General features: G+C 38.2%; 1 protein-coding gene across 1 annotated transcript in view; it reads left to right on the top strand.

The window, feature by feature from the left end:
- TPRG1 (tumor protein p63 regulated 1) overlaps positions 1–6,513 on the top strand; it is a 148,141-nt gene extending 141,628 nt beyond the window's left edge. The window contains exon 6 of the mRNA XM_003766269.2: positions 4,314–6,513. Coding sequence (XP_003766317.1) covers positions 4,314–4,508 — 195 coding nt within the window. The 3' untranslated portion in view covers positions 4,509–6,513. The remainder of the gene's footprint in view (positions 1–4,313) is intronic.
- Positions 6,514–15,751: the final 9,238 nt, after the last annotated feature.

The following is a 15,751-nucleotide window of genomic DNA, read 5'->3' as shown; positions in this document are numbered from 1 at the left end:
ACAAGATAGCTTCCTGCCAGCCACTCAGAGTGTAGATCTGTCCTAGAATGGGACCAGGGAGGGGGCAGGGCTGGAGACTCATCTTGACTTCTTCTGCTGTGAAAACTCCTCTTAATGGCGAGCAAATCTTACCACCATGAACACACTCCCAGTTTCTGAAAATAACAGGATCCAAGATATGTTTCCAATTCTTATTACACTCTATTCTCACCTACAATTGATCAATTCCCTTTCTTCCTTCAAGACCTAAATTAGCTAACATCTTTTACATAAAATCTATCATGATCTGCCCCAAACTATCAGTGCCCTTTCCTCACAACTGCCTTTTATCTATCTACTTTTGTTTTATTGATTATGTTTACATTTACTCTTTATACACACATATATTATTGTCTTACCCATTAGGAGGTAATCTTCTTAATGGCAAGAGATTCCTTATTTATATATTATTATCCCCAGAATCTCACAAAGTGCTTAGCACAAAGTAGATGATTACTAAACACTTGCTGAGTGATTGATCGAGGGCGTCTCTCCCTTGGGATAAGACTCACAGAAAAGAAAAAAAGGAGTTGAGTCAAAAGCATCTCAGTGATTTTTCAAATTCTGAATATTGTGACTCATGATAATACCCAGATAATAACAGGGGATAGTAATAAATCAGTTGAGGACAAAATACCAGAGCCAAAACTTAATCTGGATGAAAATTTGGACTGTGGCAAGGGTCACAAGATGGATCCACCTGGAGCTCTCTGATTCATCAGACACTCACACTTCTGGTTCAGCCCTGAAAGCCAGAACCAGCTTCTTTCTGGGTGGTTGGACAGAACAATGGGTCTTTTTAGAGAGTGCTTGTTAAGCTTGAATGAACTCTGAATGAACTGTTACCCACAATTTAATCCAGGTTATGGAGACTGTTGCTGAAGAAAAAATACTGAGAGCTCATTATAAGAAAGAGTTTATTCCCAATGTGCTTCTCTATAACTATCTCTTTTTTTCTTCTTTTTTTCCTCTTTTCACTTCTCACTCTTTCTTAAGTTTATTATTCCAGCATCATTACACAACCACTCAACTCTTGTGTTCCTCATAGTTGGAGCCTGTTGTTGAAATGCTATATACATCAGAAAGATTCCGATCTTAGAAAGATAGATTTATAACTGAACGGGACCCTTGAGGTCATCCCATTCATCTCTTTTGTATTATTTAGAAAGATACTGGACCCAGAGAAGGGAATACCCAAATTCACATAGGATTTGAATCTAGATTGCTGGTTACAGATCAAATGTTCTTTCCATTATTCTACCTGGTCTTTCTTGAATACGGAGGGAATTTTAAAATTTGCTAATCTAACATCTTTGCCAGTGAAAGGAAAGTCTTAAAATACTGTCACAGATGTGGCAGAGAGAAATCAACTCTGAGATTCTCTGATTCTTGACTTCTGAATACTATTGGGCTGAAAATTTACTATTGATATCAAATGGAAGAATGTCCCATGAGTGACAGAAAGGCTTTGCCAAGGCATATTAATAAAGAATAATAGCATCTCGAGAGTTTTGGGTAGAGAATCTGGAGGAATTACCAGTGCTCACACTATTTTGGGGATGTCATTCCAGTCAGTCATCAATGCAAGCACTTATTATGAATCTATTATGTTCCGGGCATCAAATCCAGATACTATAAGAAAAAAAAAAAGATAATCTCTCACTTCCAGAATTAATACAAAATCATCTATTTAATATTCAAAGACCTTCATAATGTTCTCTCTCCAACCTTTCCAGTCTTCATATACCTTAATTCCCCTCATATACTCTCCAATCAAGTGACATCGACCTCCTGGTTTTTCCATCAGAAAGACTCTACTCAAGTCATAAATCCCATCTGGTACTAGACTTCCCCAATTCCTTTCCTCCACTGTTAGTGCTTCCTCTTGTTAAGAATCACTAATTGATCTTCTAGAAATCTTGTCTGCATGTTGTCTCTGTCTTAAACACTGTCTTTAACATCAGCTTAGTTACTGGTTTAGGATTTTGCTTTTGTTTGGATTTCTAGGCTTAGCAGAGTACCTGTCACGCGACTGTTGGTTTTTTTTTTAATGTTTTAATTAGGATTTGGTGCTAATTGAATATTTTAATTAATTAAATTATCAAAAGGATCTTAACTGACTGAAGGATGAAGCCTTTTAGGACTTACCTATCAAGTTGCATTAGCTCAGTCAATGTGTAAGCATAGGAATAATGAGTAAAAATAAGAACACGAAATACAATCATCCAGAAGGAGAGAACTAAGCTATAACCCCAGCCACAAGCAAATGTGTTTTTAAAGCCTTGTACATGTTTTGTAGCTTCACATTTATTATCCTATGTGATCTGTATTAGAATACTTCATGATCAGTTGAGCAGGGCTCATGATCCCCATTTTAGAGATGAGGAAATTGCGGCACAAAAAGGTTGATCAGTCTGTTCAAGATCCCACATTTTTTTTAAATTAAAGCTTTTTATTTACAAAATATATGCATGGGTAATTTTTCAACATTGAGCTTTGCAAAGCCTTCTGTTCCAAATTTTCCCCTCCTTCCCTCTATCCCCCCCCCCCCCCCCCAGATGTCAGGTAGTCCAATACATGTTGAATATAATGAATGAATATATATAATAAAATATATGTTAAATCCAACATATGCACACACACTCATAGACATATTTATACAGCTACAAGATCCCATATCTAACAAGCAATAGGATCAGAACCAGAAATCAAAGCTCTTTGTTCAGATCACCATCCACTTCCTACTGTCCAATAGTATCTCTACCTTGAGTGATATCTTCTTGGTTACTTTGGAGACAATGAGATGCATGAGTTCATAGAAGCAGCAAAGTGCTGCTCACTTGCTGGCAATTTAAATGACTGAGCAAGTCATGGTATTTGATTGTGATGGAAAATGGTTGTGTTGTAAGGAATAATGGGCTCACTGACCTTAAAAAAATCTGGATAGACTTGCTCAAAATAATGAAGAGTAAAATGATCAGAACCAAGAGAACATTGTATACAGTAAACAATATTGTTGTAATTTCTTTTTGAGCATCTAAGTCATTTTGACTGTTATAAATCCTGGAATTAAGTAGAAAGGAAATAGAGAGGTGTTATCTACATTCAGAGAAAGAACTGACAAATAGAAGTATGTATAGAATAGTTTTATACACACACATGTTTGCATCTAATGGATATAATGGGTGGGAGGGGGAAGGAGGGAAGGAAAAATGAGGAAAAAAGAAATTAAATATATTTAAAAGAAATTGCAAATTGTACATAATAGATTTACAATTTTGTGTACAATCATCATCATCATTTTCTTCTTCTGTTTCTGCTTCTGCTGCTGCTGTTATGGAACTGCTTCTTTTATTCCATTAAATTAATAATAAAAACAATAATACTGAGATGGGCAGATATGGGGTGGGATAGATTTGTGGCAGAATTTGCAAATTTAACAAGTGAGATGAACATCACAAATGAACTTTGAAAGAATAGGCACAGCAAATGGCCTCAAGTTGTCTTTTTAAGCTAAATTGAATTGGATAGAATAAGAGATCCCAGGGAACGCAGACACCAGTAAGATGTCTTGCTAGGAGCCAGAGATCACTGGGCTTTCCAGCTAAACCTGGTATCACCTGTGGAGAAGTTGTTACAGGAGAGGTGGGGACAAGGGGATGGGTTCATCTGGGTTTCAGCAACTAGGCAGACTATTGTGTGCTTCCTATTTTAATAAATTGTTTGTACTAACCAAATCCTAAACTATTGTTTCTACTCTCCTAAAGCAGGGTAAATGTTCTAGTAGCCAATCTAATCAAACTCTTCAAGATCTATGAATTTTTCCATGGAGTTTTCTTGACAAAGATACTGGAGTGACTTACCATTTTTTTCTTCAGGGTTTCACCATTTTACAGATGAGAAACTGAGACAAATAGGAGTTAAGTGACTTGTCCAGGGTCACACAACTAGTAAGACTCTAAGGCTAGATTTGAACTTGGTTCTTACTGACTTCAGGGCTAATGTCTATCCACAGCACTATGTAGTTGCCAAAGAAGTCTTGAGAGACTGTCTTCATTCTTTGGCGGTTCAGATTGTCCAATGACGCACATTTTAGTTCCTTAATTAGATAATTATCATAGAAATCTTAGGCAGCAGCTATGCTCTCTGTACTCTTTCAGTGTTCTAAGTACCTTCTGAATTCTGGTGTCCTGGGCAAACCCTTTCTTATTACATACTAAGAACATTTCTATTAGTCTTTCTCAACTTGAGGATTTTCTTTTTTGTTTCCCCAGATGTCTGCCTTTACAGCTAAACTTGTGCCTGCTGTTCAGAACGCTCACAAGACCTCCTCAGAACCTGGAAGAGGAAAAGGAGTCATGGTCTCAACAGAACCAATTCTCATTGAGACCTACACTGGTCTGATGTCATTCATTGGGAATCGCAACAAACTGGGCTATTCCTTGGCCCGAGGCAGTGTGGGATTTTAAAATCACATTCCTGTATAATGAGGGCTATCAAAAGACATGAAGTCATTTTAGGGTTCCTGGGCTATTTTCCTTTGCAGTTCTGTAAGTCACCTTTCCTTACAGTCACCTCTCCCTCTCCTCCATCCCACAAGATTTATGACACACAGACTTATTTTCTGTGCTGCTTAATTTTTACCAAGAAGTATGAAAGTTGTATAAACTAAGATAGTGTTTTAGACCTTTATACAAAGATTGAGATAACAATTAAAGTAGAAATTCATTATCAAATTAGTGTCTGAATATGAAGTAAGTTCCATGTACAAATATATTCTCCTCCAATCTTAACTTTTTGTGGAGGTATATCCATTCTCAGGATCTCAGTCATCCCCCAAGCTCTATGTAATGGGCTCCCAAATTGATGGCCTCCATCCTTACTTCTCTCTTCTACCCCATCTCCCAATGTCTGCCAGATATTTCCACCTGGATATCCAGATCACCTCAAACTCAACATGTTCTGCAAAGAAAACATAGTGTTTCCACAGCACTGTTGTTTAGTGGCAAGGGCCGTAGAGTCAGAATTGATGTATCTGTATTCTAGAATTGATCAAACTTTACTTGTGACTTTGGGCAAGTTCTTTCTCATTTCTGTACCTCAATGTGTTCATATAAAAATGATAGTTTGAAATTTGATAAATTCTAAAATTATTCCAATTAATAATTTTATGATTTTATATATATTTTCATTATTTCCCATCTAAGCGATTTTAGTGGCCATCTTACTGATTGTCCATCTGATACTCACTGACCACATGTAAGCCTATTATTATATGGTCACTTCATTAATCTTCCTAAGGCATTCCCTTTGCAAATGATGATGATGGTGGTGGTCACGATGATGATGATGATGGCAATAATTGTAGAGTAACTTAAGATAAATGAGGCAATTTATGTTATCTTATTTGTTCTGCACAACAACCCTATTATTATCCATATTTTATAAATGAAGAGACTGAGCCAGAGAGAGGATAATGATTTTCCCAGGATCAGACAGCTAGTAAGTATCTCAGAATTTGAACCTCCTTGCTCAGAAAACCTTGAGCATTTAACGACATAATAGTATCTCCAGTTTCTCATACCAATTTCTTCCTCATACATGCGTGTTCCTATGATTTTGCCTTTGCATGTGCTATTCTTCCTCTCTGGAGAACTCCCTGTGTTTTTTCCCATTGGTGTGAACCCTACATTTTAAAGTTCAGCTCAGCCACAATGGCTCCTCTCTAGGACCACTTACCAATAGCCTCATGTTTGAGCAGAACAGCTTTATTTCAACTCTTTCTGCCTTGATTCCCTTTGTAAGTCAGTTCATTCTTGCCATAACCCTTTGTGCTGGCATTTTGCATTTTTATGTATGTATTCTATCTCTTCAAGAAGAATGTAAATAAGCCCTTAAGAGTAGGTATCATAAATTGCACCTCCTCTTAGCCCTAGCAGCTTAGTGTCTTATTTACACTAGTCATCTCAAAAGATATTGCATAATTCAGAGCTTAAGAATTAAATCAGGAAACCTTGGGATTTTGTTTGCTTTTTAATAGTCATATGATTTGAGGCAAGTGCATCATACTTTTTGTGCCTTACTTTTCCCATCTGTAAAGAGACAGGGACAAGGGTACCTATTCTGACTGTGTCATCAAATTGCTGTAAAAACTCCACAAAACCCATAAATAACATTCTTTATAAAGCACTGGATAAGCATCAGCTACTGGAAAATGGAAATATACCAATCATGATTGGCACTGATAACGGATGGCTGATGATGCAGTTGACAATGATAATGGTAGAGTGGAGTGATGGTGATAAAGGTAATGAATGCAGCAAGAAGTTGAGGAGTGCTGCAACCAAAGCCAACAAGACTTTTTATCTGATAAATGTTGGCGATGATTTGGGGAAGACTGTTACACTAATGCATTGTTGGTGGAGTTGTGAACTGTACCAACAATTCTGGACAGTAATTTGGAACTATGCCCAAAGGGCTATCACACTGTATATCACCTTGGATCCAGCAGTGTTTCTACTGGGCTTATATTCCCAAAGAGATCTTAAAAGAGGGAAAGGAACCCACATGTGCAAAAATGTTGGTGGCAGGTCCTTTTGTAGTGGCAAAGAACTAGAAATGGAATGGATGCCCATCAGTAGGCTGAATAAATTATGGCATATGAATGCTATGGAATATGATTTTTCTATAAGAAATGATGAGCTGGGTTATTTCAGAAAGGCCTGAAGAGAATTACATGAACTGATGCTAAGTGAAGTGAGTAGAACCAAAAGAACATTATAGCCAGCTATAACAAGATTATACGATGATCAACTCTGATGGATGTGCTTTTCAACAGTGAGATGATTCAGGACAATTTCAATAAACTCATGATGGAGAAATCCATCTGCAGTGAGAATTATGGGGACTGAATGAATCACAACATATTATTTTCACTTTTTTGTTGTTTCATTGTTTGTATTTTTTCTCTCATTTTTTTCCTTTTTGATCAGATTTTTCTTGTTCAGCATGATAAATGTGGAAAAATATTTCAAAAAAATCGCACATGTTTAGCTTATGTTGGATTGTTTGCCATCTAAGGGAGGAAGGGAGAAAAAAAAAATGAAACACAAGGCTTTGCAAGGTTGAATATTTAAAGATATCTTTGTATGTATTTTGAAAAATAAAAAGCTATTATAAATTTAAAAAAAACATTGCTGGCTATTGGGCATTGTCTACAGAAAGTTGCTATTCATATGTACAAGTCTCAGAGAGGAAATAAATACATAAAGCTGTGAGTCTCCAATCACATGGATTAACTTAGTGGAAAAGTGGGTCCTGAATCAATGAAATGCATGATGTGTCTATTTGGATAAGGAAAGGAAAATGAACAAAAAAATCAAGTCCTGGAGAATCAGGACTAAGTGAGACATTCTATTGAGAATCGTGGACATCTGTTGGCAACATGAAGACACTATGTCTGTCCATGATGGAAGAAAAGTGGATATAGGCCACAAAATAGGAGATTATACAAAGCCCACACACTTATCGGGTAGTTTTGATAAAGAATAACTTACATCACGGGTGCCTCTCCTCAAGCCTGCCACATGAATGACTCCCTATGATATCCTATTTTTAGTGGTTAAGTCATTTTATAAGAAAATAGCCAGAACATGTGTCTCTGCCTATAGTATGCATGACTTGGATGGGATTGAGAGAATCTTTAAATATTGTCTTTAGGGAGGATTAGTCAATTAAAAATTGAACAAAGCTTTTAGCTTTTCTAATTTGCCAACTGGGAGCCCAGGAGGAAAAATAAAAATTCCTCTAACTGCTTTGTTAAAATGAGATTTAAGCCTCTTCTTACTCTAAATACACCTTTTGTTTTAAGTTTTTGGGTAATGTTGAATGATATTCTCACCCTAAGACCAGTTAATGAATATTGAAAATCAAGTTTTGTGAGTATGTCAGTTTTTTTGCTTTTCTATTCTGTAATCATTAAAATTATTTACTCTGGGACCCCTGTTGATTTCTGAAACGCCAAATTAACATTTAAAAATAATTACTTTTTAGATTTCCATTTTCATACTACAGCAATATATCCTTACTAATTTTCTAACCATCTATGTCCTCTTTCTACTCTTTATACAACATTTCCCATTCATGGAAACACCCATTACGTCCCAGGTACCATATGAATCGCTAAGGTATAACTGCTATGACTTTGGGGATAGGAGGCCATATGATCATTCAGAGCATTAACAGAAATTTGGGTCCTATGAGTTACCTACTTGTGGGGGAATTGAGATCCAGGTTGGGATCACCCCTTCTCACTGGAAATATAGGTCATGGGATTTAAGAAATTGAGGAACTGGGAGGTTGAAATGTTTGATTAAGTATAAGCATGAAGGTTGAAATCCTCCAAAAAGCAAGGGGAAGAGTACTGGACAGTGATCTGATGTAAAGGGCTGAAACTCTTAAAAGGTATGCTTGAATCAGACAACCAAGCACTTAAGGCTAATTACTTATTGGACAATAATTCTATTAGCATATACTTGGAAAAATGGCCCTTTTCATTATTCCGTGCTGGCTCGATCTTTTGGTGTATACAGATAATCATAGGAGGGATTGGAGGGTGGAGTGAGACAAGCAGACTCACTTGGCCATGGGCAGACAGAGAGGAGAAAAGTGTGGAGATTCTGAACTCTAGTTCCTTGGCAAAACTCCTGGCAGCTTTGTCCATCCCCTTCACTTCTCCTCCTGAAGACCAAGGACTTTTCCTTATCCTGACTCTAGCTGTTCTTGAGGTCTCCAGGGAGCTAGCCCGGACTTTACAGTCCAGGGACTAAATTTCTTGAAAATGGGGAGAGTTGGCTGAAAGTAAGGAAGGACTGTAGACAACAGATTTCATTATCTGTGTAGTATAACTGATTTTAATTGAGTGTCCCTTCAAAGAATCAGAGCTAGAAAATTAAGGCTAGAAAGTGTTATGGGCCAGAACTCTGTACTTGAAACAAGGATTCTTACAAGGTGCTAACTCATGGAAATTGATAAGACAATGGCTATCTAGTTTAGCATGGTGATTAATAGTTCTCTAGTTCAGTATGATTGATTTAATCTTACCACAAATAATGGTTCCCTAATATTATAATGATTGGTTTATACTCAGTATACTGTAAATGATCTAATTATAATAGAGCATATAAGCTAGGACAAACTCAGCCAGGATCAGAGTTGGAGAAGACAGAGGACTGGAGGTGGGAGCTCAAGCTCTCAGAGCCAAGGAGAGACATTCATTCCATCTTCATCAGCTTTTTGGTGATTACTCTGCTAAAACGAAGGCTAGTCCCAAGAAAACCAACAAGAACACTACAAGAAAGCATGGCCAGGGACATATTAGGGACAAAATTAGGTCTCTGGAAGTTCAAATATCTGGAAAGTGTGTGATCCAAAGAAGATTCAATCCATTCAATTTGTAATTCCGGAGGCTGCTGTAAAGGGACTGTGCTTGAGGAATGGTAACTAAATGCAGAGTGGATGGGATTAGAGTGAGACTTGGGGGAAAAATAGGTCAATTAGGAGACTGTTACACTAGTCCAGGTGATGGGCTATGGATCACAGTGTGAATGTGTGAGTGAATAGAAGTGACTATGTAAAGAGATGAGTGGAATAGTAAAATTTAGCAGGTGACTGGATTTGTGGGATGAGTAAGAAGGAGTAACTGAAGAATCATAGAACCTTCAACAAAAAGAAAAAAATGTTGTCTGTTTTTTGGGGGGGAGGTAATCAGTTTTCTGCCTCATATTCACCTGATGGGAGTCATCTACTGCCCCTAAAACAGTCATGAGGTTCCTTGTCTGCTTTTCTGATTATCTCAGTGTACTGTCTGGCAGCTGAATAATCAACTGGAATTGATAAGAGGGTCATAACAGATCTACACCATTCTCCATGGCTCGGGTCTGGTTCAGTAGGTATGAACAAATTAGAGATCTGTGCTTTTTAGGAAGGATGTATAGAGGGGCCTTCCTGTTTCGATGATGTCTGGTATCTTGTGACCCAGGCTCCCACGTTGTGGATCCTTGGAAGTGGCTGGTACAGAGCATAACAACTCCTGGAAGACAGACTCATGGTCCCCACCAGATTCCAGATGCCTGCTCCTCTGCAGGATTAATGCCATCAAACTGGCTTTCCAGTGAAGGGGAAATATGTCCTTAGGAGATTCTGCCAATCTTTGAAGATCCAAATTATTTTTTTAGATTGGGTTTTGTTTATTTTTGCAGAAACCATTAATATGGGACATAGGCCACGAAAAATTACAACATAATTTTCTTGTCCATCTCTCCTCTTGAGGTTGGGAAAACTTGGTTGATTTTCAGAAAGAAAACAAAAAAGGCAGACTTTGGCTAACTTCCTTTTGGCTCCTCTAAGCGAATTTAAAAATTTGTTCTGAAAATATTTGTTTACTTATTTTGTTTTTCCTTCAGATTTATCCCTTGATGTTCCATATACAAAATATCATATTTGGATAGTAATGAAAATCCCCATTCTGGAACAAATCTACCCGACCCTAAATCCCCCCTTTTTCCTCTTTCCCAACCCCCAAACCTTTTTTCACTGTGTCAAATATTGTTACAGTCCCCAGGGCAATAAACTTCTATTAAGATGGCAAAAGGAAATGTTGAAATACTTAGCTGTCCTGTCAATAAGGATGGAATGAAATGTTGTTGCATTGTTTTGGCAGCAGTTCACATACAGGAAAAATTGGCAGATTATTGTAATAATGCAGCATGAACATCCTCCCCCATCCCTTTGCCCCAAGAAAGTGGAATTTGCTGGCATTGAGCTATGAAAGGCCAACCAGACCTTCCTAAGTTCCCACTCAAAGCTTAACATCTCTCTCATAAGCCTGCCCATTTTCAAATAAGTGTGAATGGCCTCCAAATAAAATTTCAAAAGATTTCAATGTAGAAAACTCAATTGGAAGACGTCTACTCATGAAAATTTTCATGAATATATTTTTCATCACAAAAGTTCTTGAGTCCCTTACTTTAAATCTCATGGGAGGAGGTGATTGCATTAAGATTCCCAGCTGGAATCACTTTATATTGTGCCTCAAAATCATCAAAACATAAAGCAATTTGTGGGATTATAGTACTGGCTTTCCCCCTTCTCTTTGCATATCTTTACTGTCTCTCCAGGTCTGTATTTTCTTTAGAACCAGCCATGGTGTAGCACATACTATTTCATTGCTCCTCATTTTCTCCAAAATGTGCTAGAATAGTTGCTAATAATCAGTTATGTTCAGGTGTATATTCCTCACAAGGTTATCTCTAAGCCAAGGAATATATACTTCAAAATTGTGACTCAGTCATATCTACTTACTAAAAAAAAAAAGAATGGAAGAAAGGAAGAAAGGAGGAAAGAAATGAGGAAAGAAAGAAAGGAAGGAAGGAAGGAAGAGAGAGAGAGAGAGAGAGAGAGAGAGAGAGAGAGAGGAAGGAAAGGAAAGGAAAGGAAAGGAAAGGAAAGGAAAGGAAAGGAAAGGAAAGGAAAGGAAAGGAAAGGAAAGGAAAGGAAAGGAAAGGAAAGGAAAGGGAAAGGAAAGAAAAGAAAGGAAAGGAAAGAAAGGAAAGGAAAGGAAAGGAAAGGAAAGAAGGAAAGGAAAGGAAGGAAAGGAAAGGAAAGGAAAGGAAAGGAAAGGAAAGGAAAGGAAAGGAAGGAAAGGAAAGGAAAGGAAAGGAAAGGAAAGGAGAGGAAAAGGAAAGGAAAGGAAAGGAAAGGAAAGGAAAGGAAAGGAAGGAAAGGAAAGGAAAGGAAAGGAAAGGAAAGAAAGGAAAGGAAAGGAAAGGAAAGGAAAGGAAAGGAAAGGAAAGAAAGGAAAGGAAAGGAAAGGAAAGGAAAGGAAAGGAAAGGAAAGGAAAGGAAAGGAAAGGAAGGAAAGGAAAGGAAAGGAAAGGAAAGGAAAGGAAAGGAAAGGAAAGGAAAGGAAAGGAAAGGAAAGGAAAGGAAAGGAAAGGAAAGGAAAGGAAAGGAAAGGAAAGGAAAGGAAAGGAAAGGAAAGGAAAGGAAAGGAAAGGAAAGGAAAGGAAAGGAAAGGAAAGGAAAGGAAAGGAAAGGAAAGGAAAGGAAAGGAAGCATTAAACTCAAATTAAGACTCATCTAGGTGTGGTATAGACTTTAGCTTCATTTTTCTTCCCCCATATATCATGATGTTAAGGTAAAATTGTAGATGATGGTCTTAGACTTGAATATGAATTGGATTTAAGTGAGCCAAAGTTATATAAACTTGTCAGCCTCACTCTTTCTACGGGAGTCAGTGAAATCAAACAGAGCATTCCCTTAACATAGGGTTATTAATGAGTTGAAAAGTGGTCATCCAGGCCTTACTAGGTTAATTCCTTTTAGAGGAAGACCATTACCTTCCAAGGAAACTGATTGAAATTTGAGATGGCTGTGTCAGGAGATTATTCTTTCTTTGCAAATGAATGTATCCTCTCACTTATTTGGAATTTTCTTTCCTGAAGTGGGCTGCAACTTAATCATGTTACCTCTCCAGATTTTACCCATCTCATCATTTCTTCTCTCTAGGGCCAACAGCACAGATCTAATCCGCCTTTCATAGGGCAACCCTTTAAGAATACAAAGACATATCATGCTGTCTCTGAGCTTTGATGCCTTTAACTGGGTCTTATATGAGCTCAGTTTGAAGTCCTTCACCCCCTTAGCTCCCTAACCAAATATCCTCATTTGTCAGTGTTCTTCCTAAAATGTCCCAGAGTTGAACATAACGTAACAGATGTAATCTGACCAGGACAGAGAACAGCCAAGCTCTAACTCTGGTTTCCTGCAAATTATGTCTCATCTTTCAGCCACTGAGAGGATTGCATCTTTAGATGGCCATATCACATCACTATTTCACAATGAGCTTTCAAACCTCTAAAACTTCTAGCCCTTTCCTCCTAGATGGACAGTGGACCATGGATATCCCTTAATTGTGGCCTAAGGAGCTCGTTTTAAAAGAATCTAAGTGTCATGCTTCATATTTTTTCTTAATTTTTATCTCTTTAAATTTGACACAGAAATTTTTGGACATTAGCTTTTTTTAATTGATGACAGGTGAGAAAGCATCTTATTCTGACCATTATCCTAATCTACCCCTTGGTAAAGACTTAGGCCATGCCATTTTATTGATGAACTCTGATTGTTTTCTTCTGTTGCCCAATACCAGATCTCCATGTTTCTTCTCCTTCTCCATTTCCAAGCCATGATGCATAAATCCCATCTTCTCTCCCTTTCTATCCATTATCCCTTTATGATTTTTTTATTGGGATTTAAAAGCTCTTTGATGAAAGGCATCATATTGCTTGCATTTGAATACCCAAGGCTTAATATATATTACCTAGCACAAAGCAAGTACTTAATAAATACTCTACCTTTCCATTTATCTATCGTCTCTCTATCTCTCTATCATCTCTCTATGTATTTATCATCTATTTACCATCTATCTATCTATGTCATCTATTTATCATATATGTTTCTATCATCTATCTATCTACCATTGATTCATTTATCATCCACCTATCTATCATCGATTACTATCTATCATCTATCTATGTATCTCTCATCTATCAATCTGTTTATCTTTCTATCCATCAGCCTATCATCTATTATTTATCTATTTCTCTATCATTTCTCATTTATTTATCTACAATCTACTAATCTATCATCTATAAATTATCTATCCTCGATCATTCTATCATCTATGTATCTGTTTGGACATCTGTCTATCCACAGTCCTATCTTCCCCCACCCTGGTTACCAAGTAGCTCAAGGCCTGAAGTGGTATAAAGCTTGCCAAGGGTATCTTACAGGGATGCAGATGGTGGTTCCCACTGCCTTCTCCTGTGGGAAAAGAAGAAGGGGTGCTCTTTGGATCCCTCCTAACACTTTGCATAGAAGAGGGAAACAACAAAACCTAGAAACTTCTATTCTATGGGGAATTTCTTCACCCTCTCTTCTGGAGGTCATCCCACCAGCTTCAGCCTGTTCCTGATCACAGGAGAAAAAGAACTTTCTTTTCACATTGTTGTACTGTTTGCTCTTAACTTTGTTTTAAAAGAGTCACTAGTTTTTTTTTTTTTTTTTTCAAAAGTGAAGGGGAGAAATGTTGCAGTGGATTGAGGGAATTTCCCAAAATGCCTTTTATTTTCTTAAAAGCTTAAGGTCTCCCATCCACCACTCTGGTTTTGTTTGATTAAAGAAGCCAAAGCAAGCGGGGGAATGTGCAAGAGCCGTGGTTGGCCCTCATCCTTTGTCCTAAAGCCTGACCTCTGTCTGGCTCTCTGCACTGGCAAAGAGGAGGGTCTCTGTATTAAGTTCGACCCCACGCTCAGCAGAGATTCTTTCCAGCTCCGGTCCCTGGTTGGAGAGCAGAGGTTGCCGCGTGCCAAAGGGAAGTTCGAGTGAGACTAATACCTGTGGTTTTCAAATATTTATATATAAAAAACCTAAAAAAACCCCAACAAACAACATGTATTTGAAGAAGGATGAAGGGCCATTGTCAGTGCGCCAGGAGTTTCACAAGGCTTGGAGCCACATCCTGTGAGCTGCGGTTTTTAAGGACACTGCTCATGAGCAACTTCTTACTTTGGGCAACAGGAAGCTGCCATCAGTGAGGTGTGAGCTGCCCTTTTTGTGAGTGCACACCCTGTGGCATGGGGAAGGTTTGACCCTTTGGGCCATTGGCTTCCATAACCTCTCAGGCTCTGGGGACCAGCTGTCGAAGGGCTTAGAAGTAGGTCCACCCTGAATTCTGAAACTTCCCTGTTCTGGCCAACTTGTGCCCTTAGGATAACTCTGAGCCTACAAGGAGGAATCAGGATACCTTTTGCACAATCCTCTCTCCAGCCCAGAAACCAAAGCCTCCAGCTTTGGGTTGTACAATATTTCAGGTCCCCAGCCAATGTGAAATCTGAGGAGGGAAGTCATTACTACCCTCCTGAGACAGAACTCAGACCTGCCTAAATTGTCAGAAATTCAAGAATTTGTTTTTTAAGGAAACGCAGAGTGTCCGTATGTCACTGGGGAGAGATGAGGAAGATGCTCAGAAAATAAACAAAAACCCGAGATCTTTTCAGAAAAGCTCAGTGGAACGCTGAGGTCTGGGCTCGTGAATTCTTACAATTGGCTCGGGCCCTTCTATGTCTGTGGGGGTTAACAGTACGCCCTTACAGATAGATGGAGACCGAATGACACTCATGTTGACAGCTCAGATCAGGGAAGATAGGTCTTTTAAGTCCAAGGCCATATTGTATTTCCCCTACATTTCAATAATTCCTTTCCCTTCAATTCCCCACTCCCTTTTCAGAGAATCTTGGATTTGGAAGGGATGGTCGAGGTAATCTAGTCCAACCTCCCACCCATGTTAGGAATTCTTTTTACAACATTGCCAACAAACGGGAGAGGAGTGCGATGGTTTACAAAGTGGGGGACCAGGGGCATACGGGGATACTTGGGTCAGAGTATATGGAGAGCTTAGTCACTTGTCTTTCAGAATAACACATTGATACATGAATTGTTATCAGAGCCTCATTGGCTGTGTTCAAGGGCCCATCTCCTCATAACCCTTTTCACAATGATTGTTCATATTTCTCATTCTTCGGTATGTCAAGTGACATTATAGAATTCTTCCATTTTTCATTTCTCTTACTATTATCTTTAATCAACACTTTTG

The sequence above is a fragment of the Sarcophilus harrisii genome, chromosome 3, assembly GCF_902635505.1.
Source record: "Sarcophilus harrisii chromosome 3, mSarHar1.11, whole genome shotgun sequence".
NCBI lineage: Eukaryota > Metazoa > Chordata > Mammalia > Dasyuromorphia > Dasyuridae > Sarcophilus > Sarcophilus harrisii.
This window is presented reverse-complemented; position numbering and strand designations above follow the sequence as displayed.